Source organism: Cololabis saira, chromosome 24 (genome assembly GCF_033807715.1).
Source record: "Cololabis saira isolate AMF1-May2022 chromosome 24, fColSai1.1, whole genome shotgun sequence".
Taxonomy (NCBI): Eukaryota; Metazoa; Chordata; class Actinopteri; order Beloniformes; family Belonidae; genus Cololabis; species Cololabis saira.
Window position 1 is genome coordinate 7811215 of NC_084610.1, and position 27527 is coordinate 7838741.

At 43.6% G+C, this 27527-nt stretch overlaps 2 protein-coding genes across 2 annotated transcripts; one reads left to right on the forward strand and one right to left on the reverse strand.

Moving 5' to 3' along the window:
* The first annotated feature begins 1373 nt into the window (after positions 1-1373).
* On the forward strand, positions 1374-18410 carry gart (phosphoribosylglycinamide formyltransferase). Its single transcript, XM_061715504.1, has 23 exons — positions 1374-1432; positions 1593-1665; positions 3335-3484; positions 6186-6281; positions 6361-6535; positions 6652-6763; positions 7606-7674; positions 7747-7872; positions 10666-10753; positions 10834-10919; positions 10997-11165; positions 12578-12809; positions 13014-13108; positions 13228-13337; positions 13417-13615; positions 13693-13944; positions 15222-15374; positions 15461-15664; positions 17256-17414; positions 17494-17624; positions 17688-17829; positions 17900-18015; positions 18084-18410. Exons 3-23 carry the CDS (start codon positions 3340-3342, stop codon positions 18267-18269), a joined length of 3045 nt encoding a protein of 1014 aa, XP_061571488.1. The 5' UTR covers positions 1374-1432; positions 1593-1665; positions 3335-3339; the 3' UTR covers positions 18270-18410.
* n6amt1 (N-6 adenine-specific DNA methyltransferase 1) lies at positions 14850-26638 on the reverse strand. The gene is made up of 8 exons (XM_061715505.1): positions 26352-26638; positions 26164-26250; positions 19628-19718; positions 19473-19556; positions 19253-19394; positions 18433-18548; positions 17502-18131; positions 14850-15661 (listed from the first exon to the last, which is right to left on the reverse strand). Exons 1-6 carry the CDS (start codon positions 26525-26527, stop codon positions 18445-18447), a joined length of 684 nt encoding a protein of 227 aa, XP_061571489.1. The 5' UTR covers positions 26528-26638; the 3' UTR covers positions 14850-15661; positions 17502-18131; positions 18433-18444.
* Positions 26639-27527: the final 889 nt, after the last annotated feature.

A 27527-nucleotide genomic window follows, 5' to 3' on the forward strand; every position in this document is an offset into this window, starting at 1 on the left:
AGTGTTGGTTTAAATGGAAAAAAAAAAGTTCAAATAGATAAATTGATAATAGTGTCATTTTATTTTTCAGCATAAGCAGCCTTTATTATGAACACAAGGAAATCCTTACACAACTATTTTTTGTTTTCTTATAGTATCAGCATAAGTAGCAGTTTGTGCCCCAATTTGTTGTGTATTAGGAAGATCTAAGCAGATGTTTTCAATATTTCAATATCCTCATGGGTGGTGGCTTCTGTAAAGTATTCATAGCAGTCTGGCGGGGGGTCCAGATGGGGTTGTTTGTTTTTCCCAGTTAGTTTCTCCTACAAGTGCTACTGAATTTAAAGGAGACACAGGATTTCGTTTCAACTTTTGTTTTACAGCATGATTCATACCAGCCTGCTTTTTTGGAGGGGGACAAATCCACTTGACACCACTCTCTTTTGTGGAGTAGCATTATATTGAAAAGGCCAATCAATCAAACTATTTATAAAGGACTTTCTGTGCAATAAAATGCAGCACAAAGTGCTGAAACATAAAACCAAGTTGCTCCCACCGATCCACCGGCCTGCTTCCCCACCAACCCTAATTATAAAGCTGCTATGTCTTTGTTTACTTCAAAAGTACAGGAACAGCAACGGGTTCCAGTGTGGGGGAAAATATTAGGTGGCTGGGTCTGTGATGTCACAGTACCCTGCAGATCTAAAGGGCTCACTCAACGATATAGTTTCAGACCCAGACTGACCACTAACTGTGCGGGTTCCAGTTTTTCCTCAGAAGTTGAGTTTGAAGGTCTCCAAGTCGGAAGTTGCAACGGGAAGGTCCCCAGAAGTTTAATTTATCACTTGGAAATCTGGAGAAACCTCAATTAGGCTTACTGAAAAATCCATCATAGCAGATACTCTCGTCTAAAAGTTAACACTGAGCTCATTTTACTTTAATGGTTCTTCCTTTATTCATTATGTAGGTGATATATAAAACTGTTTGCTATTTTTCAGTGGACATGTTGATATTCTGGTGTATATGTGATAAATAAAGTGCTGTAAGAGTTACAATTTAACAATTTTACAACTGGAATGGAGACATTGTGGCAGAGATGAACCAAGTTACTACTTCTGAGGTAAATGAAACGTTCAATGTTGAATTCTTCTTGATTTGGTAGATTTATATTCTGTGCTTGATAGAAAGTATAAACTTTCTATCAAGCACAGAAAGCCTTTTTTATTATTATTTCATTATATTACTTGATATGGTATTCTAAATAAATCAAATCTATTTTACAATGTGTTGTAAAGACATTTTTCCTGTCATCTTTTTAACCGACGGCGCTCAGCCTAATGACGTAGCGAGTGAACTACAACTCCCATGATGCTCTCTGCTCTCTGCTGTCACTCCCCGAGGAAGTTGGGGCATCCAAGAAAAGTTATCCCAGTCAGTGCGTCTCACGTGTGAGGTAAGAAACACGACATTTGTGTTCGTTGTTGTGCTTGTGAGTAACTTTGAGCCGCTTTCGTCCTCGTTTAGCTTGATATTGCTTTTCTGTGTCTCCCCGGCTCCACGTGTTATTGGTTTCCGCGCGTTTCGTGATAATAACTCATAATAACTCTCTGCAGCTGCAGCTCCATCTGACTGTCCTGCTCCGGGATCCGGCTATTTCCTGCTTCACACCTTCACACCTTCACTCAGGTGAGTGTGCACACGCACGAGCAATGTGTCATAAAAACAGGGATTATTTATGCGATTACAAAGATGCTTTGTTTGTTTAAACAGGAAAACATTTGATGTTTACCAGGGAGATGCTTTGGGGGTCTTTGATATTAAATCTCAGAAAAAGTGGATGTATTAAAATGGATTATAATAAGCAGTTTAAAACAGACATCTTGGGATTTCATGTTAAATGTAGGTTCTTTTCAGTGGTGTTTCATGCAGGCCCTGCATGCTCTGCAGCACGTGAGTCACATGATGGGACTGATTTCAATCAAAGCCACTGATTTGGTTAATTGTGCAACAGTCACCTCTTTGTTGTGTATCTTGTCCCCCCTGACCTCTCCAGCCATCTGAGACGGTTTATCCTCACAAACCTTACCGCCTGCAGTTGCACAACCTCCCCGAGTTAAAGTTAAGGGCTCGGGTCTGAACTCTGGCCCTGGTTTGTTTGAGTTTGCAGAGAACATCAGTCTGTGTGGTCACTCTGCACGTTAAAATCAGTAAAATGATGCAGAAAAACTCAAAAAAGCATGTTAAATCAGTTTTTTATCTGTGTGGTTACATTGATCCAGATGTTAGTCTAAAGGGTGAATGTTGCACTTATTAACTTATTATGAGGGTAAAAAGTTCTCCAAATGTATAACATAATTAAATTATGAGCAGAAAATAATTTACCTCTGAAGTGGGGATACTCTGAGGCTTCACACTTCTGAATAGTGAATAGGAGGAACCGTTTAGACCAGCGGTCGGCGACCCAAAATGTTGAAAGAGCCGTATCGGACCAAAAACACAAAAAACAAATATGTCTGGAGCCGCAAAAAATGAAGTCTTGTATGTATAAGCCTTAGAATGAAGGCAACACATGCTGCATGTATCTATATTAGTTATAACTGGGGGAAGAATTTTTTTTTCATTATGCACTTTAAGAAAAAAGTCGAAATGTCGAGGAAAAAAGTCGAAATGTAGACAAAAAAGTTGAAATTTCGAGAAGAAAGTCGAAATGTTGAGATTAATGTTGAAGTACAATCTTGAGAAATAATTTGAAATGTTGAGAAAAAAGTTGAAATGTTGAGAAAAAAGGAAAGGGAAAAAAATAGGAAAAAAAGGAAAAGAAAAAAAAGTAGAAAAAAAGGAAAAAAAAGGTCAAACATTTTTTAAAAAGCTCCAGGGACCCACTAGGGCGGCGCTAAAGAGCCGCATGCGGCTCTAGAGCCGCGGGTTGCCGACCCCTGGTCTAGGGGAATAGAAACGGATGTAGTAAACGCGTTATATGAAAAGTCCAGAGATGTACAGCAGACCAGAGTCTCGGCGGGTCATTTAATGTGAATTGAGCTGGTAATGACTTTGTTTTCTGGTTTTATGCAGATGAGCAGCTTCTGTCTTCAGCCTTACTCTGTGAGCATGAGCGTAGTTGTTGACCCGTGTTTTTGTCCTAGTTGATTGGGTTCTTGTTAGTATGGCATCACAAGATAAAATAAGACCCGGTCCCAGAGTAAAGGTCAGCGCGTCTTCACAGCCTGCCAGACTCCTTTGTCACTGTAGGTCAGTGCGTGCATCCCACTCCGTGCTGGCGTCACGCGCTAGTCCTCGGCTGTGTGGGGGGATATCTGTGTTGAGCTGACGCTGACGGGACCGTTTTCTCCTTCAGGTACCATGACAGAGCGGGTGCTGGTTGTCGGCGGCGGCGGGCGGGAGCACGCGCTGGCCTGGAAGCTGGCTCAGTCGCCACGGATTCAGCAGGTCCTGGTCGCCCCCGGCAATGCAGGGACAGCCAACTGTGGGAAGATCAGTAACTCTGGTAAATATGAACACTTTCTGTGCAGTTTGATCCTCATTGTGAAGCGTTTGTGTCCTCAGATATGATGTTTAAATGCACCAAGGTAAGAAAACCCATAAATATGCGGTTTGTTAACGTTCCAGTTGCTTTTTTCCTTTTAAGGTTAATTTTTCAGATTTTAGATTTAGATTTATTTATTTGCTCAGTTAAAAATTACACAAATAAAAGTAACAACTTTACAAATTAAAGTGCAGGAAGAGGCGAAAACTCAAGAAGCTTATCAGGTGCCTCCACCTATAGTTAACATTAAATTTAATATCATTCTTATAAAAACAAAATATACAAATGAGCAATTAGAAATGTATAGATGATAGAAATAAATGAAAATTACAAAGAATTTACACAAAAGAAAAATGATCGGATATATGAATAACGATAAAGAGTACAATTTAATAATTGAGAAACAAACAAAAAATAAACGACTAAATAACAAACCAAATGAACACAAACAAAAAATAATTTCAAGGAGATTACACAAGACGATAAAATGTGTCTGTACATCCATTACTTATGCCAGAGCAGTTCCATTTACAAAACAAAAATTAAGTGGTGTTTCAAACATCCTTTAAAACCTTGTACAGAGAAGCATTTTTGTGCTAAATGGGAATATGTATTCCATAGTTTGACCCCCCTGTACCGTATTGCATATTTAGCCCTGGTTGTAACACATTTTGGAGGATGCAGATCTAACGCTCGACGGGTTGCATAAGTCTGGACCTGAGAGTAAGCATCTGTCGCATTAATATCTCTGTTCTGGAAGTGCTTCATACAATAATGTCCATATGAAGCGGTACAGGCCGTGCACGGGTTTCACGCTCGCTGATTTGAATGCAGTCCACTCTGGAAATCTCTTAGTTAATGTATGAAAACGTCTTTAGACAGCCCTGCTGCAGAAGTGGAGTTCCTCTGATGGGTAAGCACCACTTAACGGCGCCGTAGGACGCCGGTGCGTCGACTCGCTCTTCGGCGGCCACCGCCGTGGATGGAAGTAAAACCATCAAGATGCAATCAGGGCACAGATTTAAGAGGTTTCACAGACACTTCAAGCACAGCGCCTACGTTTTCAGAAGTATTTAGATTTTATTAGCGGGTGAAGTCGTTACATCAGGATGAATAAAACTGATAAAAGGTTTGGAGGTCTGATGGCAGGGATGGGGGTGGTGTCTGACTGGAGCTACGGATACGATGTCCAAGAAGATTTAGATGCAGATGGAGGAGATAAAGACACGGGGGAGAGAGGGGAAAAACAAGAGCAACATACGAGAGGACTAAACCTGCGGTTCTGCCAAAACCACCGTGTCATGGCCTGTAGGATCTGTAGGATCATAATAATGAATAGATCAATAATAAATAGATGAATAAATCATGTGAAATAAGTAGGAGGGGGTGAAAGAATAATTCAGGATAATCTGTAATGGTTCTTATTTGGCTTTTTTCTTTTTACCTGTTAGATGGGTTTAGTATCTGTAATGAACTGGAATCAAAGTCCCTGTTTCCTTGTCGTTCTTGCACTTGTTTCAATTCAATAATTTTTACATAAATTGTAAAACAAGAGATGAACAGACTGAACGTCACTCATGTTTGGACCCATTTTGAAGCGTTTGCTAAACATGACGCAGCCAGTTTCCTCTGGTTAAACTCCGGATTAACGTCAGAAATCTGATTTCTCAAAGTCGTAGGTTCACTTCTCCACATTTTTTCAAGATATAAGCTCCTAAATGTTGTACAATAAATGCAACTATATTTCTGAGCCAGTAGGGTTTCCTTCATCTCTATCTGCGCGCTCGCCTGCCCTCAGCAGCTCCGTTTCCATCATCTTAGTCTGTCACTTTTACTGCTTTTCAGCTCATAAACTGATGTGCAGATATAAGAAGCTGCAGCTTTGTTAATTGGACGCTGAGATGACTTTTCAGTGGTGGTGTGTACAGGAAATGAAGCTGGAATTAATTTGTATGAAACAAGCAAGATGCAGAAAGAGTTGGTGGTCGTCTGAGATCAGACCTGAAGAACAAACACAAAGGGCAGATGTATATCCGTTTTAGGAGTAAAACTGTGGAACTCATTAGACAACGACCTTAAACTAGCAAACTCGATAAAAGCATACAAGATATTATTCAAAGCAAAGGTAATGGACACATATTGTATATAGGAGCACAATAAGCAAACAAAGAAGAATGCACGCATGCATGAGATGAAATGACAACTTAAATTGGTTTTGTCGGTTTCCTTAAAATCATTTCACTTTCTGTTTTCAGAGCTATCATTATTATTATTATCATTATTATTGCTATTATTATTATTATCGTCATCGTCATTATTGTTATTATTATTATTATTATTATTATTACTACTATTATTATTATTTTGTGTAGACTTATGATACTTCATTTGTTCTTTTTGTATATTCTATTCTGTTAAAAGGTGGGAAAGATAAGCTTTATGCTTCAAGCCCAGACCTTTTCGGTCAAAATAATCACAATGTTGACCAGGGAAAAACCTGTTATCTTGTTTGTTGATTTTTTTGTGATTGACCGAAATAAATATTAATTAACTAACCTGTTGAGGTTAATGTAGCCCCCTCAGCCCCTTCTGTGTGAACAGAAAAGGAGCTCTTCGTATCCTCCAACTGTCCTTCAGTAAAGCTGTGATTGTGTCCGTGCAGAGGTCTCGGTGAGCAACCACGCCATCCTGGTCCAGTTCTGTAAGGACCACCAGGTGGGGCTGGTGGTGGTGGGACCCGAGGCTCCGCTGGCAGCAGGTGAGAGCTCCTCCTCTTCCTCCTCCTCACGTCTCCTCCCGTCAGTGTCAGGCGCTGACTTCCCCTCCGTGTCCTCCAGGCATCATCGATGACCTGGCGCTGGCCGGGGTGCCGTGTTTCGGGCCTTCGGCCAAAGCAGCTCAGCTGGAGGCCAGTAAGAGTTTCTCCAAGGCCTTCATGGAGCGCCACGGCATCCCCACGGCTCGCTACGGCTCCTTCACCGACCCGCAGGAGGCCTGCAGCTTCATCCGCACGTCAGTTTCACCGTTACACTGACATGATGCCCTCTGCAGGCGTTCAGGGCTCCAGAGGAACCCTGATGTTCTGATACGATGATGATTCAGTTCTGTGTTTGTGTCGGTCTCTCCAGGGCCGACTTCCCAGCTCTGGTGGTGAAGGCCAGCGGCCTGGCGGCCGGGAAGGGAGTGATTGTTGCCCGAGATCAGGATGAGGCGTGTCAGGCCGTGATGGACATCATGAAGGTGAGACGAGGAACATTTTTGCAGGAAAAAAGATACTAGAAATGACCAGCAGCAATATTTATTATTATTATTATTATTATTATTATTATTATGGAAAAGAAACAATATGAACGGGCCTTGTGTAAGGCAAAGCAAGTTTATTTGTATAGCACTAGCACAATTCAGCACAAGGTAATTCAAAGTGCTTTACGCATGCGTGCATGTGTGTGTGTGATATTAAGTGTACTGCTGCTAACACAGGAGTTTCCCCATTGAGGGAATAATAAAGGATTATCTTATTTTATCTTATCTTTACATCAACATTAAAAGCAGCAAGGCACAATCAAACAGTAAATAACAACTACAATGATAAGAAAATAGGTAAAATAATAAAAAGCACAAGTTGTTAAAAAGTAAGGGCAGTAGAGAACAGCAGGTAAGTATTTAATTTAAGAGTAGCAGCAGCAGCGTCTGTACGGAGCTCACTGTCCTCAGATATTCTAACCTTGATACAACTAATGTACAGAAATAAATAGCATGTGTGTTTTCACGTGACTTTATTAGATTCGTAGAAATGATGGTGAAATGAAGTTTGGGCACCACAGGGTGCAGCTGCTGATAGATTTAATGATGCAGTTTAAAAGGAAGATGAGTGCTGAAGGCAACATCTCTGTATAGATGATACATTTCCGAGTCTCTGCTGGTGCGTTCCCGCCTCTTCAGCACATGAGGGCTAAAAGAGTTTGTGGAGGAATTATAGCCGTATATTCCCTTAATCTGCTGCAGGATATCCCAGTTGGTTAATGGAACAACTGGCATGAAAAGAGTGAAGAAGTGATTTGGGTGTTTCCTCTGCGTTGCAGGACGGAGCGTTTGGCGCTGCGGGGGAGACGGTGGTGGTGGAGGAGCTTCTGGAGGGAGAGGAGGTGTCGGTGAGTGGCTCTGCTGCAGCACTGCTGCAGCTTGACACATCATACCAAAGCTCTGGCTCTCTTCTCTCTTAGTGTCTGTGCTTCAGCGACGGCACCTCGGTGGCGCCGATGCCTCCAGCCCAGGACCACAAGCGGCTGCAGGACGGAGACCTGGGCCCCAACACCGGCGGCATGGGCGCCTACGCTCCCACCCCTCAGGTACTGACCGTCCTCCTGGTCGCCATGACTACCACCTCCCCCGTAGGGATGCGTTTTTTTTTTTTTTTCAAACTTTATTGAACAAAATTCTGTAGGGTATATAATAAAAGGCATATGAAATTTGGGGGTGTTGAGAGCAAATAAAATAAAAGATACACTTACTGACAAGCTATGGGAAGTGTATTAATAAAAATTAAGAAACAAAGACATCGTTTCATATAAGCTTTTGGCAATATCGTTTTTTTCACACATCAGTTTAAGACAGTGATTCTTAACCATAGGGCCGCGGCCCAACGTTGGGCCGCGAGCGCCATCTAGTGGGCCGCAAAAAGAATTCAGTTTTGTACGTGTGGGCCGCGAGGGCCGCGGGACTGCATAGCAACTCCCGACCAAATGAGGAGAACAAGACACTGAGCTAGCTGTACGTGTAATAGTAAGAGAAATGGTGTTTATTTACAGAAAAAATCATTTATTTTGCACAGAGTACGTTTAGATCCACCAGGATCAGGGATTCTACGGCATAGGCTCTGAGTCGATTTACGCAGAACCATAATTCAGGCTTAAGGCGGACGTAATTGAAGCCACCATGAGAAGGGGGAAGGGGGGCGTGATTTGCCAGTGATTGCCCGGCGGCGGCTCTGGGCGGGACACCTGGGGCGGACGGGGAGACCTGGGGCTCGCAGCCGAGAAGGAGACGAGACTCCCGGGGGAGGTGGGCCGGAGAGGCGGGCCGGAGAGCCGGAGGAACCGCCCGACTGAGCGGGAGCCGACGCGTCCCCGCGGCCGCGGAGGTCGGCTGCCGCTCGGTCGGCGGGCTCCGTCGTTACTGCTGAAGATGTGTGGGCTGAAGTGTCTGCTGGACTGGACTGTTGTTGCAAAAGCATCGGAAAGTGACTGGGCTGCAGCGCGGAGGGCTGCGGGCTCGTGCCCGTCGCAGTTGATCAGGCTCGGATGAAGCCCGACACGCTGAGTCCTGACAACTGATTAATTTAATATCTTAAATAAATAAAATCTTAAAACACCCATGTTTGACTCCAGATACAGCTGTGAGGCAGCTTTCTCCACAATGGACATAATTAAAACTAAATATGAGCACCTTCTCATGTGTATGAGAACCTGACACCATCCAGACCAGATTTAAAGTCCTGGCAGGAGAAGTTAGAGCTCAGTTCTCTCACTGAACAACAGAAAGTGGAGGCATAAGATTATAAGGGGAAGAAAGACAAACTGGAAAACTGTTCAATTGCTAAGATGTGTTTATATTAATTTATTATAAAAATGTGTTGAGACAATTAACAAAGAAAATGGGAAATTCAAACTGCTGGTAGAGAAATAAAATAAGATAGCATTTGAAAAATAAAATAAATTTTATTTTTAAGAGAAAAAAATATGTGTAATTCAAGTTAAACATGTTAAGTGGCAAATATTTTTGAAATGTACTTTTTTTAATATAACAGTCAGATGCAGATGTTGATACAACTATGAGGCTACTTGAATATATACACACAAATAATATATACAGTATATATATATATATATATAAATATAAATAAATCTTCTCTAAATGGACCTCTTAAAGTTTTAGTCGAATACCCCTGCTATACAATTTTAATATTTAACGGGCCCCGGGCCACTCTACTGAAAAAATTGGGCCCCAAGGTCAGAAAGGTTAAGAACCCCTGGTTTAAGAGACACTAAGTACAGTTTACATTCATTTTTCAGATGTACAACGGAGGGTTTGCTGTTAATCCATTTGCATTTATGTATGTGATATTTACCTAGTAAAATAATTATGTTGACCATGTTTGATATATTTCTTGGAAGATTATCCATATAAATTAAGATTTGGTTGGAGTCTAAAGATCTGTTGTCAATCCCAGTGTTTAACCAGCTGTAAGTTCCTGCCACAATTTTATTGAGAATGGGCAAGAGTAGAACAAATGCTCAACCGTTTCCGGCTCTTCTAGGCAAAACCCACAGGGTTCTACTACAAAGTTAAATCTTTTGCGCAGAAATTCAGCAGCTGGGTATACGTTGTTCAAAATCTTAAATTGCATCTCTTTTATTTTTGGTACTATTGGCCATTTGATAAATGTACAGAATTTATTAGTCATTATTTTGTCAGTTCCAATTTTTTATTTGGCTGGTGAGTTAAAATCAAAAAATTATTAGCATTTTAGAGCTTTTCCAATAATCTTGTTATTACATTTCTGGTCACTAATGTGTAATTCATCAAGTTTTAGTTCTGGAATTTTGACTGAAACATTTGAGTATATGAATGTGTTCTGTATCAGCTGTATTAAAGGAAGTGGGATGGCTTTTAGAATACGATGGAATTCCCTGGAAGAGCAATTTATATTATATTTGAAGACGCTGCTTCAGGTACAGAGTCCTGAAGCAGCGGACGAACAGACTCAAAAATACCTACTACCCCTGGGCCATTAGATTGCTAAATAATACACAACAAAACATAACAGAACAGGTGTATTTTTTTGAATGATGTGGGAGTTTGTTGCAATGTACCAGACATTGTTTGTATTGCTTTTATGTTTTTATACTGTGCTTTTCATATGTATTTATTCCTCGTATTTTTGCTTCCTTTGCACTTTGGTGGGAAGATCCCAACCAATCTCATTGTAACCTGAGCACAATGACAATAAAGTCTATTCTATTTCTCAATAAATGAATGAAACTGAAGGAATTGGCCATTTTCATGCATTAGATCAACAACAAATAAAATGTTTTCCTGCCCTGTAGTGATGTTTAAACATGCTTGCTGCCTTGGTTGCTCAGGTGAGCCCGGAGCTGCTGCAGCAGATCAGAGAGACGGTGCTGCAGAGGACGGTGGACGGGATGAAGGAGGAGGGAACCCCTTACGTAGGCAAGTGCTGCTTCCTTCCTCCGAGCGGCTGCAGGAACGTGCAGCTGCTCAGCGTCTCACGTGTGTGTGGTGGTTTGCAGGCGTGCTCTACGCAGGGCTGATGCTGACCGAGCAGGGACCCAAGGTGCTGGAGTTCAACTGCCGCTTCGGAGACCCCGAGTGTCAGGTGAACTGGGCCGTCTGCGTGGGAGGTTCTCGGTGATGCCGTTACTCTCAGTTCTCACACGTGTGGCTCTTGTCCAGGTGCTGCTGCCGCTGCTGCAGAGCGACCTGTACGAGGTGATGCTGAGCACGGTGAAGGGCGGCCTGGCCTCCAGCGCCCCCGTGTGGAGGCAGGACAGCTCTGCCGTCACCGTGGTGATGGCCAGCGCCGGCTACCCCGGCGCCTACAAGAAGGGGGTGGAGATCAAAGGTACGGATGAGCCGCTCCTCCCTGATATGATAGTGTAAAGTAACAAACATGCTTGAACATATGAACCGTGAATGCTAGAGACTTAATTTTTTGCAGTCTTCACGTGTTCGAAAAGGACTAAAAAAAAAAAACTCATGAAACCCTTGAAGTCAATATTATGTTTTCAGATGGACCGTCGTTATTAAATATCAAAACTTTGGAAGTATTTAGAAGTTACATAAAAATATAAAGATACCTGCGTGATTATTGCCATGTGCAGATGTGTCACTGTATATAAACACTATTTACCTTGAGTCCCTGTATTCATCTGCACATAATTAAACATTATAATTATTATAACATTAATATATATTATTTACGATGTGAATTTATATCCACCTGTGTAAAATCTTATTCATTACAAACATTTCCACACACATTAAAGTATATACATTCAGAGCTCTACATGGTCAGGTCCTACGCTGCATCTCGGAGGCTGAGGTCATGTGACCAGAGCTCACGGTCCCTCGTATCCACTTTAAGACGCGCCGTCTCTAGGTTCTCTGGACTCCATCGATGCTTTAAAACATCAGTAGTGAGACAGTTGTTTTTTCTCACAAATTAAACCTTTTTAGTAGGATAAACACAGGGACAACTTCTGCTGAGTTCCAGTGTACTTTAATGTCCCTCAACAGTGTAGGATTTTAGAACATCAACACAGCACCTAGTGCCGTACTGTGGCGTATCACTCTGCCCAATCTAAAACAGACTAATCACTACAGGTAAACTGACTAGTGTAATTATAGTCCCTGATTTACATCAGAATATAAAGAATATATTTATAAAATAATGAACCCTGAATTACCAAAATAACCTTAACAAAAATAAATCTCCTCTTACACTTGGAAGGTGAGCATGAATCAGTCTTTTTTATGATGTAAAATTGTATGTATTTATTTACTTTTATTTATTTAATTTTAGTTGTTAAATTTCTGGAAAAGAAAAAAGTCAAATCATACATGAGAGAAACTATTCAGTTTGTGGCAAAATATTTGTACTTGTATGAAACTGAAGATGCATAATGCAAACCTGACATTTACTTTTAGTTCAGTTTGTGGAAAATGGTTGGCCTGGCTTTCTCTTTAAAACTTAAACAGTTATAAGCATTACAAACTGTAACAATAGGGCAAACGCACAGTATTGTTTTGTATTATGTGTCTTTCAAATAAAAGAAAATTTTTTCCAGTCATATGTTCCTCATTCAAGGTTGTTAAAAAAATACTGCTATAATATCGTATCTTTATCGTGACCTCAATATCGTGTATCGTACCGTATCGTGAGATTAGTGTATCATTACACCCCTAGTAGATACACACTTTACATCCACAACCATACAAGTCCAGCCCCCCCATCAGTATCTCCTCTCCCCCCAGGCCTGTCCCAGGTGCAGGACTCGGGGCTGCAGGTGTTCCACGCAGGAACAGCTCTGAAGGACGGCAGCTTGGTCTCCAGCGGCGGCCGCGTCCTCACCGTGACGGCGGTGCGCTCGTCACTGGAGACGGCGCTGCAGGCGGCCAACCAGGGGGTGGCGGCCGTCGTCTTCCCGGAGGCCGTGTATCGCCGCGACATCGGCCACCGAGCCATCGGCCACCTGAGCCGACACAGGTGTGTGTGAGCGCCTGAAACACCACCACACTCCTGATACCTGCTGTTTTTGTACCACAAATAATAAACTTTTCTTCCACTCCAACTTTGTGTTTGCTTTTTTTATTTTATTTTTAAGCAGATCTGTGAATTGTTTAGCCAAGTTTTACCTTTAGTTCCTCCCCGAGCTACCGGTTAGTAGTTGACCAGCTCTCCTCTCGACAGAGGTCTGACCTACAAGGACAGCGGCGTGGACATTGCTGCCGGGAACAAGCTGGTGGATCTGATCAAGCCTCTGGCCAAGTCCACCTCCCGCTCCGGTAACTTCACAACCCTTTTAATAATAATGAACCAAAAAGAGCGAGGACGTGCCGTCTGCAGACGGCGGTCCGGAGAGGAGGATGAAGCCGTAACGGGGTTTCACCTCTTGTGTGGTCAGGATGTAATGCAGAACTGGGAGGATTCGCTGGACTGTTTGACGTGAAGGCGGCGGGGTTCGTGGACCCGATCCTGGTGTCGGGGACGGACGGAGTCGGGACCAAGCTGAAGGTGGATGTTAACTCTGTTGATGAGGTGATGTGGTCTGGGGGTTGGACAGGATCAGACGTGTGTTTGTGGCTTGTGTCAGATCGCCCAGGCGTGCGGGCAGCACACGGGCCTGGGCCAGGACCTGGTGGCCATGTGTGTGAACGACGTGCTGGCTCAGGGCGCCGAGCCGCTCTTCTTCCTCGACTACTTCTCCTGCGGCCGGCTGGACGTGGCCGTGGCGGCCGCGGTGGTCGGCGGCATCGCCAAGGCCTGCGAGATGGCCGGCTGCGCTCTGCTGGGTGAGGGGGTTTATTAGCTTTAATCTTTCTCTAGATATGTTGTTGTAGAGTCTTGACCTCACTCCGTCTGCGTCTAGGTGGCGAGACGGCAGAAATGCCGGGGGTCTACGGTCCCGGGGAGTACGACCTGGCCGGGTTCTGCGTGGGCGCCGTGGAGCGGGCGGCCCTGCTGCCGCGCCTGGACGACATCGCAGAGGGAGACCTGCTGATCGGAGTGGCCTCCTCCGGCGTTCACAGCAACGGCTTCAGCCTGGTCCGGAAGGTGCTGGAGCGCTCCGGCCTCGGCTACGGCTCCCCGGCGCCCTGCGGAGAACCGGGACAGACGCTCGGTGAGCTTCATTAGTGTCGGAAAAACCACCACAAGTCATTTTCAGAGCCGTCCTGGTGATTTCTGGGGGTAACTGAATCAGTGTACAGTGTTGATCCAACATGTAGACTTATTTGGATTATTATGGATATTTAACACATCCCTTTTTTCTTTTTTTATTACTGATCCCCAATAGTCCTCACTGCAGTGAAGACTATTCTTCCTGGTGTCCAACATTGCACACATAAAACAACAAAAACATAACTAAATCTAAACAAGAATTTCAGAATAAACCAACTAACTAAAACTGACTTCCTTGCTAAGTACTGTTTTTTTCTTAATTTATTTTTTAATCTAGCTTTATTGTTTATCATGGTTAAATGTAGTGGAAGCTTATTCCCTTCAATCTTGGCACAATATAAAATCTGTTCAGGGGAGCTGAACTTCTCCACCCGGGCAGAGCTGTTTATCAACATCTGTAGTTTGCTTTTTTCAACTACGGCTGTCTGAAACATCCGAGTTATTGGGTCTGATCTGTGTGGTGAGAATAGCAGCAGTTGTCGTCGCTGGCAGAAGTTTATCTGCTGTATCGCGTGTCGTCTCAGATCAAAAAGGATCGCAATGATGTTGTCAATGTCAAACAATCTTTTCATTGTGTGTGTGTTTTCACACCACAGATCATTTGTTAGCACCAGTCTTAAAATCACATCGCCATCAAAAGCATCTCACACCACAAAGTACCACCGACTGTTCTTTAAGCTCAAACAAACAGAATCGGCTTGTTGGGTCAAATCAGGGTTCAGTATGTACACGTAAGTATTTGTGCGCACATGTGTATGTATGCTGAAGGAAGTAATCATGAAACAAGGAAGAAAGAGGCGTGTGGATTTTACATTTTTCTATCGTTTAATACTTCAAATCCCTGCTTTCAAGATCTCCTCTCATCTTAGTTGATAAGCTCTTTTGATTTAATAAAAAAAAAAGTCACTGCAAAGAACAATTAAGCAACTAAACTTTTGAATTGCCATTCCAGATTTATTTTTTGTTCTTGCAGCCGATTAACCCGTCAACACTTGCTCACCGTTTTGATTGTTTCCCCATGAGGGATGATTTTCTTTGAAAGATCCGTTTTAAGATTGGAAAGATCTTTTTTGCAGGCCTGTACTAGTAAAATGATGCAAACTTTCTCTGGTAGTGTTGAATAATGCCAATCTGACATGGCAGATAACTGTTTTGTTTTTTGTTTTTTTAATTCTACACAAATAAAATCAGCGATCTGAACACTAACTTCTCCTGCAGGGGAGGTGTTGCTGACTCCTACAAAGATCTACAGTCGTCTCCTGCTGCCGATCCTGCGCAGCGGTGCTGTCAAGGCCTACGCTCACATCACGGGTGGGGGGCTCCTGGAGAACATCCCCCGGGTGCTGCCGCCGCAGCTGGCCGTGGATTTAGGTGAGATGGAACTACACACATGTTCAGTTTCTTGGGGTTGTTTTCAGTCCGCAGCGTTTCTCACAAACGTTGTCGTTTATCCTCAGATGCTTCCCGCTGGAGCATCCCTGCCGTGTTCTCCTGGCTCCACAGGGAGGGGGGTCTGAGTGAGGAGGAGATGGCCCGCACCTTCAACTGTGGCCTGGGAGCAGTGCTGGTGGTGGCCCCCCCGGACGCTCAGAGGGTCCTGAGACAGCTGCAGGCCCAGGAAGAGGCCTGGATCGTGGGTTCCCTGGTGCACAAGCAGCCTGGTGAGACAGGGAAACACTTGCACTCAGCGGTACTTCACATAGTGTCATGGTGGAGGCAGACACTGCTGCTCTACTGGGATCTTCACAGGAAAATACCTCAGGTTTAGAGAGAAAACATCCAGCAGCTTTTGTTGATGTCGGACCTCTGAGATGGAAGTTGGTTACTTTTCTACAAGTCTGAATCCTCCTCCTTACCCTCTAACAGACCAGGGGCCTCATTTATAAGAGTGTGTAGGATTCATACTAAAAGTGTACATGTGCTCAAAAGCCGAAAATGACGTGCGCACAAAAAAATCTGGTTTTATAAAACCACGTGCATGCACACCTGCACGCAATGTTCTCTCTATAAATCACAGTCCAGCTGGAAGGTTGTGCAGGTGAATTCGCCTCATATCCCGCCCTCTACACGCCCACTTCATACCATAAATGGCCAATGCAAAGTAGTTCATGACTGTATTTGCATATGAATGAGCCTGCTGAGCATGCGCAGCGGCTTCCTGCAGTCTGTTTCTGCTGCGCGTCAGGATGAATGAGACGTGTCGAGCCACCGTGCCACTAAATTTCACGGAGACTGAGATCGAGATGAGGTGGAGGCCAGGAAAATGACATTTGGTGGTCACAGTAGTGACCACAAAATAACAAAAATAAAGCAAGTGAGTTGCCTGCCAGAATCTGATTTCTGACCGCTGGAGTGCGCACAGCAGCCCGTTGAGCGACAGCGATAAAACGTCAGATTTTCAGATTATGAAGCTCAAGAATGAGATCAAGTCATATTAAGGCAGAAACAACATTTCACTAACTGTATTTGGCCTTCAATCAATTTTTGGCAGGTAAAAAGACCCATTCTCAGGGGAGAAATCAGATTCTGTCAGGCAAACACTTTTTGGCACAACACCGGCTGCAGCGGCAGCAGCACCAGAGCGATCCAAGCACATGGCGCAGCTGGAAGTGGCTGGGTCCTGACTGACGCTGTGCTTCAAACAGAGGGACACCATCATATTATAAATCTGATATGTGATGACATTAAAAGTATGACATGAATCTGGCTTCATTTCACCACCTCACCGTCTGTGTCGCCAGTTCCCTTCCAAATGTGCACTAGGATCAAAGTTTGCGTAAAGATGCGCACATTTTCCCGTTAGTTTTTTCTTTTTAAATCCCAACCTTTGCGTAGAAGGTGGTGTGCGCATCTTTCAAGCCCTGTTTTGTGCACACGCAAGCTTTATAAATGAGGCCCCAGACCTTCTGTTAACACGTGGTGCAACTGACTCCATTCAAATATTTTAACTTTAACTACAGATGCAAAAAGAGTTAATGGCCAAGTTGTGTTGGAGTCCTTTTACGTTACTGAAAGATGTCTGTACAGTTTTTTTTAGCTTTGACATCACCCATGTAGGCACCTCATTCACACCATCACTAACTGGAGTCTTGTTGGAGGCTTAAAATAGCAGTTTATTTTGACAAGAAAAGATTTATCAGGAGTACCAACACTAAGTCCATTCTTATTCCAAACTGTTTAGGGACCAAACATGTCCATGACCTGGAGGATGTATCTGTACGAGTTAACAGGCCTCTCCAACTGTTCTTGCAGGAGCAGAACCTGTGTTGGTGCGCAATCTAAACCACAGCCTGACCAACACGGGACCGTCCTCCACCGACGAGTCCGGGGTTGAGCAGAATGGCAGTTGCCAAGGCAACAACACGGCACCAACCAAGAGGACAAGAGTAGGAGTCCTCATTTCTGGCACAGGTGCGTTGCAACTGAATAAAGTGTTTGTTTTGTTAAGGTGGCAGTCTGAACATAAATGTGATTTGTCCGTGCGCTACAGGCACCAACCTGCAGGCCCTCATGGAGCAGGCCAAGCGTCCCTCCAGCGCCGCAGAGATCGTGGTGGTCATCTCCAACAGACCCGGGGTTCTCGGCCTCAAGAGAGCGTCGCTGGCAGGAATCCAGACTCGGGTAAGTCCTGGAATGAAGACGGTCCAACTGTAGAGAGGAATCCTCATCCATGTCTCCTACCAGGTGGTGGACCACAAGCTGTACGGCAGCCGTGCAGAGTTCGACTCCACCATTGACCACGTGCTGGAGGAGTTTGGAGTGGACCTGGTCTGCCTGGCTGGATTCATGAGGATCCTCACGGGATCGTTTGTCAAGAAATGGAATGGTAGGAAACTGTTTAACTGCATATTAGACCGGCAGGAGTCCCATTTTAATTGATCTTCGTGTCTGTCTAGGTAAACTACTGAACATCCACCCGTCACTGCTGCCGTCGTTCAAGGGGGTCAACGCCCAGAAGCAGGCGCTGCAGGCGGGCGTGAGGGTCACGGGCTGCACCGTCCACTTCGTAGCCGTAAGTCAGAGCTGAGGGTGTGTGGGTGGTGGTGGGGGAGTCTTGATTTAACTGGTGTGTCCCATCAGGAGGAGGTGGATGCAGGAGCCATCGTTGTCCAAGAGGCCGTGCCTGTGCTGGGCGGAGACACAGAGGAGAGTCTGTCAGACAGAATCCGGGAGGCCGAACACCGAGCCTTCCCCGCTGCTCTGGAGCTGGTGGCCAGTGGAGCCGTGAGCCTGGGGGACGCTGGACGCATCACCTGGAAGTCCTAGCGCTGCAGAGAGCTGCTCTCATCTGTTACTTGAGTACCAATACCTGTTTTCCCTGAACTAAACTTCCTACATTCCAGTTGTACGTGTTTCTAGTATCTAATAATGTATTTAGCATCTAAACAATAAACCTGTCTACCAAAATACTTGAAGATGTTTTACTCACCTCCATCCTGGTTCACCGGTGGAAGCGCAGGACTGACAACCTTTCATTTGCAGCTCTTGTAGACACGAAGGACTCGCCCTTCAGTCCTCTCTGGCCCAGGAACCGGATGATCTCCTCTGGTGAAAAAGAAGTGTTAGTCGTGCAAGGTTTCTTCCTCATTCGTGGAAATTACAGCTGGAATTAGGGCTGGGCCAAAAGTCATATCTCAATATTTTCTAGCTGAATGGCGATACTCGATATATATCGATATTTTTTCTGTGACATAATTGGGGTTTCCCCCAAAGCATTATAGCATAGCATCTCTGTTAGCATCTCTGTTAGCTTCATTTTTTTCTGAGGCAAACCCTTAAAAAAACAGTCAGTTTTAATACAAAGCCTCGTGCCAAATGTCACACAGGTTCCTTTATTAACAGAGGTCTGCACAATATCAAAATGTATAAAACAAATGAAATAAAAATAAACTGCCTGCATATATAGAATAAAAATGCTTCTTGAATAAAATAAAACAAATGTTCCTGCATAACAATTAAATTAAAATACACTGTGCAATTAATACAATGTAGACAGTAACAGGCAGACTTTTCCACTGAGGTTGACAGTTGTGCAAATAACAAAACATTTGTGCAAATCTCAAATAAAACATTCAAGTCAATTTGTCACAAAATAAGCTATATCAAAATCATAAAAAAAAAAAGCTATATCGATATAAACGATATTGTCTCGTACCATATCGCGTTTGAAAATATATCGATATATATTAAAATCTCGATATATGCCCAGCCCTAGCTGGAATTAGGAAATTACAGCTGAGGTTACACACCTGGATCATTCTCAGCGATGGTTATCAGGTAAAACAGGCCTTCACTGGACAGCAGCTGTGGAACCATGGGAAGAAAGCGGTCCGTCACCTCTCTGCCTCGCTCCCCTCCGGCCCAGGCGGCTTCTATCCCTCTGCTGCAGACCTGGACGAGCAAAACCACCCACTGAGAACATGTGCAGCATTTCACACCTCTGGACTTCACAGAACACGACTGAGCTACCTCTTCCGACGGTGTGACCACATAGGGGGGGTTGAAGAGGAGGACATCCACCTTCCCGCACAGCCCAGGCACAAGACCCTCCACCTTGAAAGAAGAGCCACTGAGTAAACAGCCTTGGTCTAAAATCATGAGTAGAGGGGTAACTGGGTTCTTACCAGGTCTGTGAGGACGGGCTGCAGCGCCACGCTGTTACATGACGCCGTCTTTGCTGTGCAGAGAGCTGCTGCAGGATTCACGTCAGTGCAGCTGAAACACAAGACATTACCTTGTTAAACGTGTTGCCCATAACCCTTTACTGCTACTGTGGCAAGATTTATGAAAAAAATCCATATACGTTTTAAGTTTTCTAGTAATAATGTCAGATGAAGCGTTCCAAACCCAAAAGAATGAGCCCTCTAGTGTATCTGTCCGTTGCCTTGAACAGGCTGTGTGCTGCAAAATGTGCTGCAATTCGGTCCCGAATTTCCCGCGCTGTCCTGCGGATGTGACGTCACATGATGCTGCATGAGCGTTCTCCCCGTTCTCCCGTGCCGGCTTCGCTGTTGGCTGCAGTACCCCCAACGGCCGTCGTGGTGAAGGGTGGCGCTAGAGAGTCTCATTTCTTAAAAGGAGCCTCATGCTACTTTAACAAAAAATAGTTGCACGACTGGAAAATCGGTTCAAAACGAGCCGACAATCGCACAGTGTATGTCTGGCTTAAGTTCTATCATTAAGCTGTTTAACATTTCTTGCATCACAATATTCATGAACATGGAACAGACTATTCATTACCAATGCAAAAGATTAAAACAAATACAAATGCTGGCAAATAACCTCAAACTAAATTTTATCAATAATACTGATCACACATGAGGCCTGGTTTGCAAGTAATTCAATGACATAATAAATAGTAGGCCTTGAAGGCATAAATATGATTATATATTTTGGGCTACCCAGACTCGTTTTGCCGGTGTGCTGGACGACAAAGACGCCGTTCTTGTAGCTGCCAGTTGTCCAAAATTCAAACTCCGATGGCTGAGAGATGCAGGTAGGAGGGAGCGATTAAAAGAGCTTCTGACAGCAGAGCGCTGCACAAATGCTCCTGCAGCTCAGAGCCCTGCCGGCGTGCCCACCACATCTGGCAGCCCAGGTGAGATGGACCTTTTCACTTTTGAGGCAGAGCCAGAGGAGACACCTACTCTGCAGAAAAGGGACTACCTGAGGTCAGCCTATGACCTTCAGATTCTGCATCAGTTTTCATCACAAAAGGACATTTTCTTTAAGTGTAATACTCCAACCCCATCAAATACTCCTGTGGAGGTACAACCACTGGTTTACTCATAACATGCCATTACAACATCATTACATAATAGATTGTAAATGGTAATTTTTGCCTTTACAGTGTCAACAGGTAAATATGTCAGGTCAGAGAAGACTTTCTTTATTTTAGACTATATCAAAAAATATTTATGTTAAGTGAAGGAAAATACTGTCTATTTTCATTGAGATTTGTGTTTTTTTCAAGAAATAGTTCAACTTAAAATGTCAGGAAATACTTTGTTGACATTTCTCTTAAAAAAGCGCTTACAATAAAGTTAGTATTGGCAAAACCAGCAGTCACTTTTATGTTGAGGCGGTGGGAGGTTGTTGTCGGCAGCTGCTGAAAGTAGGACATAATCCACTTTTAGATTCAACACTCAAAATGAAAAGTTAAATGCACTATGAGAGATGTCGTCCCTCCAAGGTACTGGTGGTGTGGAGGGTTTGCTCACGGCTTTAAGGTGCCAATGAAAGTGTGGAGCATGCTGGTTCAAACCCTCAGTATCTGGAGGGGTAGAGGCATCAGACCTTAAACCTGGACCACTTTTAAAATAATGTCCTTCTACTGAGGACTGAAAACTGTCCAGGAAGCCTGGGAGGGAGGCAAGAATGTGGCGCATCATGGTAAAGTGCTGCACATGGTAAAGAGACTGTGAGTTCAATTCCCACCAGAGTTCTTCATCCCGTTGTCTTTAAGAAGCAAAAAATACACTTTTCAAGTTTAACACTCAAAATGAAAAGTTAAATGCACTATGAGAGATGGCTCTCCCCCCAAGGATACTGGTGGTGTGGAGGGTTTGCTCACGGCTTTAAGGTGCCAATGAAAGGGTGGAGCATGCTGGTTCAAACCCTCCACATCATCAGTATCTGGAGGAGTAGAGGCATCAGGGAGGGTTAGAGGGGAGGAGGACTAGGGGGATGAGGGGAGAGAAGAAGAGGACTAGGGGGTTCAGGGGAGAGGGGAGGAGGCTATGGGGGGTCAGGTAGGATGAGAAGGTTAGCGGGCCTAGGTGGTAAGAGGAAGGTTAAAGGGATCACAGGAGGGTTAGGGGGCTCAGGGGGCAGGAGGGCTAGAGGGGGTCAGGGTGAGAGGGCAGGAGCGCTCGGTGGATCAGCTAAGAGGAAATGGCAGGAGCGCTCCGGGGATCAGGTAGGATGAGAGGGCAGGAGAGATAAGGTAAAAGGAGGTCAGAGAAGGGAATGCCACCCTACTGATGGTTTTACAAATCAAGGAATAGGTGCTCTTACCTAGCAGGGGGGGCACCCTCTATCTCTCATCTTACCTGATCCCCAGAGGGCTCCTCTCCTCCTGATCCCCGGAGCGCTCCTGCCATTTCCTCTTAGCTGATCCGCCGAGCGCTCCTGCCCTCTCACCCCGCCCTCCTACCTGACCCCCTCTAGCCCTCCTGCCCCCTCAACTTATCATCCTACCTTCCCCCCCTAGCCCTCATCCTTCCTGATCTTCCTAGCAATCTCCTGTAGCCCTTCTGCCCTCGTACCTAACCCCACAATCCCTTCTCATCCTACCTCATCACCCTAGCCCTCCCTGACGCCTCTACTCCTCCAGATACTGAGGATGTGGAGGGTTTGAACCAGCATGCTCCACCCTTTCATTGGAGCCTTAAAGCCGTGAGCAAACCCTCCACACCACCAGTATCCTTGGGGGAAGACATCTCTGATAGTACATTTAACTTTTCATTTTGAGTGTTGAACTCGAAAAGTGTATTTTTTGCTACTTAAAGTCAACGGGATGAATAACTCTGGTGGGAATTGAACTCACAGTCTCTTTAACAATGTGCAGCACTTTACCATGATGCGCCACATTCTTGCCTCCTTTCCCAGGCTTCCTGGACAGTTTTCAGTCCTCAGTAGAAGGACAACATTTTAAAAGTGGTCCAGGTTTAAGGTCTGATGCCTCTACCTCCAGATACTGAGGGTTTGAACCAGCATGCTCCACCCTTTCATTGGCGCCTAAAAGCCGTGAGCAAACCCTCCACACCACCAGTACCTTGGGGGGGAGATATCTCTGATAGTACATTTAACTTTTCATTTTGAGTGTTGAATCTAAAAGTGGATTTTTTGCTACTTAAAGACAAGGGGATGAAGAACTCTGACGGGAATTGAACTCACAGTCTTTTTAACAATGTGCAGCACTTTACCATGATGCACCACATACCTGGCCAGTTTTCAGTCCTCAGTAGAAATACATCATTTTAAAAGTGGTTCAGGTACGAGCTTTGGTCCAATAACCTGTGCATCTGAAAGCCTCTTTGTTCTAAGATGAGCTACACCAGGACACAAGTTCGGCTGCACTGAAAACTTTTTATTTGTTGTCCTTTGTTTCAAGCTTTCAAAATGTTCAACTTGTAAAAGATCATGTTGAAGAGAGCACCACTCTTTCATTGGCAACTTACAGCCATGAGCAATCCCTCCCCTCCACCAAACAACCTCTTCAGTCACGTGTCATAGCACATTTAACTTTTCATTTTGAGTGTTGAACTTTAAAATTGACAGGTTTGTTGCTGCTTAAAGACAACAGGATGATGAACTCTAGAAGGAATTGAACCGTAAGTCTTCTTTACACCATGCACCTCCATAACATCTTGTGCAACAGAGTCACATGCTAAGGCAGGGGTAGGGAACCCTGGTCCTCGAGAGCCGCAGTCCTGCATGTTTGCACTTGAGAATAAAAACAATATTAACACTCAGTATACTTGGTTTGACACAGCTAATAACGACCAGTAATTTGAAAATAATTTACCGTAGTTCATGTCTCCAAGTGTGAAATCTCAGCATTACCTTTAACGGATCATTGTGTTATCTTGATGCGTCTCTCTTTGTCGAAAAATGTTTATATTCACAACATTTGGAAATTCTGTGACGTTATTTTTGTTGTAAGATTAAACAGCTTATTGGAGAAATTCTTGTACAAGAAACGTCAGTAAATGGGAGGTTTAAATATAGAACTAGGCAGGTGGCAATTGAGATGGGTAAAGTGTCCTCAAAAATTAAAAGTCAGAGACAGCAAAATATTACAAATGAAATCATTAAAATTGTGTTGTAAAACTGATTTAACAACAAACCAACATGTTAAATTTAACAGTCTTCAATCTCAATTAGATAGGTATTTGGAAAAGTCAAAGGGAGTATTCATTCGGTCAAGAGCTCGCTGGATTGAGGGGGAGAAAAGGTCATATTATGTCTTTAATTTGGAAAAACAGAGATTTCAAAAATGATATGGAGTATAAACGTGAAATAGAAGAGCTAGATAAAGCAGCAGATGTCAAATGGGAAATCAGCCCTATTAGATGGTCTGACCGTAGAGTTTTATACATTTTTTGGTAAAGATGTTTTAGAAATATTGCATTACAACCAACAATCCTCACACCCAGGACACAGTCTGTTTGAACTCCTCCCTCTGGACGGATTTACAGAGAACTGTACTATAAAACCTCCAGACTCAGAGACAGTTTCTTCCCCCAAGCTGTTGCTCTGATGAACTCTCCTCACTCAGTCTCAGAGTAATCAACCACTGTGCAATAATGATAACCAATATTCATATGCTGTAACAATGCACCATTCAATAACCATGTGTACCTCATACTGCTGCACCTTTCACTTAAAAAAAAATTGTATATATGTTAATAAGAGCTGTCATTTGTCTATCTACTGTACAGTGAGCGAAATCAACCAGAGTCAAACTCCATGTCTTGTTTGACCTGACTTGGCCAAATAAACCTGATTCTGAACAATCTTTCTCCCACAATGAAACCTTAACTCTCTATTCTGAAACCCAACAAGTATATACTGTTATTAGATAACCGGAGACCAATAACTTTATTGTGTAACGATTATAAATCATTGGCACATGTTTATGCAAACAGATTAAATGGAGGTTTAAAGCAAATAATAGACAATAGACTTTCTTAGAATTGATAAAAGTAAACTATAAATCTTAGTTTTCCTGTGGAAAAAGGAATTAAATGTTAAGACTTGGATGTGAATGTATATAGTCTGGTATAGCTCCGGCGGGCATTCATCAGTGAAATATTTACTACTCGGCAGCACGTACCGCGGATCCAAGAAGCTTACGACGCGTTAAACCCAATGTCTTCTACAACAGAAAGCAGCTGATGATCAAGACTTATGAATCCATTACCTTATGATGTAGTTCTTATTTTTCTTGCTGTTGTTGCTCTCGTTTATAGGTCTCTGTTACGTTCAGCTGAGTTAGCGGCGTTGCTGCGCATTCCTTTTCTTTCTCTGCCTTAGCGGCAGCCAACTTTGAGAACTCGTATACTCCTCGTGTGAGTAACTTTAAAATGTCTTATCAGGTTCGTTGTGTTGAAATTATTTTGTAACATTCCTCTTCGGGGTATCTCCTTAGCACACAGCTTGCAAACTGCAAATTTGATGTCCTATTCGAACATTGTAAAACTCCCATACCGGCGAGGCCATATTCAGTCTTGATGTTTTGTAGAGACTGCCACGCCTCCTTAGGACCCCTCGGTCTGACGCGTGTGAACGCACGCGCAGGCGGCGGTTTATTGTAAACGTCATCGGATACGCCTGCTTTGAACTATTATTTTGAGAACTCCAATCAAAACCGATAGGGGCATTATCGGGCGATCCCGAGCTGTGGTGCGGCAGGAGGAAGCAACACCAAGGTCATTCAGTGTCCAGACCCCTCAGGGCAACACACCAAGAAGGAGTTGCAGAAATATTAAGATGATAAACAAGGAACATCAGGCGGAACCATCAACACCTCCTTCCGAGCCAGGAGACTTGGAGATGATGGACTCAGAACCGAACATTCAGCAGGCAGTGAGTAACCACTCCACGGCTCATCCCGGAGGTCCTGCTGTGACCAGAAGTGGAAGAGTGCTGAAGCCAAAAAGTCACTATGTTAGTTAGGAGATGCATGGCACACAAGGCAGAATATTCCCTGCCTCCTCTCCCAAGAGGTCGGTACCACTCCTCTTTAGTCAAGAAAATGTTCATACCGTTTTCATTCAGTGATTATGTTCAGCTATGTGTTAAAAAAAAAAAAAAGTCCACGAAACTTTAAAAGTAAAGTGGATGTCAAAGTTGTTTTGGTGATTTGCGCATGCGCACAACAGTGTAATAGTGGAGCCAATTAAATAAAGTTGAAGCCCGAATAAGCTTGTGACTGTGTTGTGTTCAGAAAAACATCACAAACATCAAATAACAATAATAAACAGAAATCCAGAAAATAAAATTAAAATTGCAGCCATAAGAAAGGGCATTTATATTTAGACATTATGGGTCTAAATGTCTGTTGTAAAGCTGACATGAAACACAGTCTTGTACCATTTGAACAAGGCCGTTTCAGAGATGTATCGTCAAAATAAATAAAAGAATCTCCACTCACAAATAGACAGCCGACGGCCCGACCACTGATGCCAGAAACGCAGACACGACCCCGGAACCACTGCCCACCTCCAAGCACACACACGGACTGTAAAGGGAGGGGGACCGCTCAATTAGGAGGGTTATTTTTTACATTATAAAAATGTGAAATATGATTGAAATAGCAGATAAATTGGTGTTGTGTCAGACCCAAGGCGCTGCAGCGTCTCTGCATCTTTCTCCAGTGCGTCCAGCAGCAGGAACGAGTCCTCCGCGGGCTCGTACACGTCCCGGAAGTCCCCGCGTCCCGCATGAGAGTAGAGCGGCGTGGGATAACTGCTGCACATGTTCAGGTCACCGGCACTGTCCGCACGACTCCTTACCATGCAGACAGTCCTTGGTATCGATAAAGGAGGCGAACTTTAATATAGTATCAATAAGTTACGTTTTAATTCGTTCAATCAAAAGCGCCGCTACAAGAAAACTCGCAGGCTCACGACGCTCACGACCCTTGATGACGTCATTCAGCTACTTCCGTTCCTTTCAAAGTAAACTTCCTGACAGACTTTATAGATGTGAATTACACTTTTAAACTGAAATGGTTAAAATAATTTCTGAAAGCTCCAGTCCTTTTGGTATTTTATACCGCAGAATGTCTTTACGAAAATGGGAGGAATACAATTTCTACTACAATGTAATTACGATCCATCCAATTAATGCAAAAATTATCAAAATTTCATCAACAGTCTCTCACGGCAGCAAAATTAAGCTTTGTCCATAACTTCTCCCCTCACAAAAGCATAATTTGGAACAATGAATACATAACTAGGAAAAATAAATCATTATATTTACAAAACTGGATTGACAGGAATATAATTTTCCTTGCAGACCTACAAAATGATGAAGGTAAAATTCTAAATTACGAGGAATTCCTTAAATCTAAAACCTTTCCTATCACAAATAAAGAATATCAATCGGTAATAAACGCTATTCCTAATGGAATTCTTCAATTGATGAAGTGTCACTTGAGAAGCCAGAAGTACAAGAGAAGGATCTCTCCCTTCTGGTTGACGGTATAGATATTAGAAATAATAAGTGCATTAATAAAAACACATAAGAAACTACTTATACAGTAAAAGGAAAATAACCCCAAGAGGGAAATTTGTTTGGAACTCCCATTTTTCGGACATTCAATGGAAAACAGCGTGGCTCCTTCCCTATAAATTTGCAATCTCAAACAAATTAAAAGAAGTCCAATATAAAATTTTACATCATATTTACCCCACCAACCAACTTATATCCAGATTTGTAGACATTGATAGAAGATTTGTATTTTAAGTTTCTGGAAAAAATTTGAAGAATTTTTTGACATACAAACTAATAATG

What these genes read in the sequence shown, in the direction of transcription:
- n6amt1 (XM_061715505.1), bottom strand. Translation starts at nt 26,527, where the DNA reads ATGGTAAGGAGTCGTGCGGACAGTGCCGGTGACCTGAACATGTGCAGC. An exon ending in GGGCCGTCGGCTGTCTATTT is followed by an intron (nt 19,719 to 26,163) that starts GTGAGTGGAGAT and finishes CTTGTGTTTCAG; the next exon opens with CTGCACTGACGTGAATCCTG. An exon ending in AGCCCGTCCTCACAGACCTG is followed by an intron (nt 19,557 to 19,627) that starts GTAAGAACCCAG and finishes TCTTCTTTCAAG; the next exon opens with GTGGAGGGTCTTGTGCCTGG.
- gart (XM_061715504.1), top strand. Translation starts at nt 3,340, where the DNA reads ATGACAGAGCGGGTGCTGGTTGTCGGCGGCGGCGGGCGGGAGCACGCG. An exon ending in TCGGAGACCCCGAGTGTCAG is followed by an intron (nt 10,920 to 10,996) that starts GTGAACTGGGCC and finishes GCTCTTGTCCAG; the next exon opens with GTGCTGCTGCCGCTGCTGCA. An exon ending in AGTCCTCATTTCTGGCACAG is followed by an intron (nt 17,415 to 17,493) that starts GTGCGTTGCAAC and finishes CGTGCGCTACAG; the next exon opens with GCACCAACCTGCAGGCCCTC.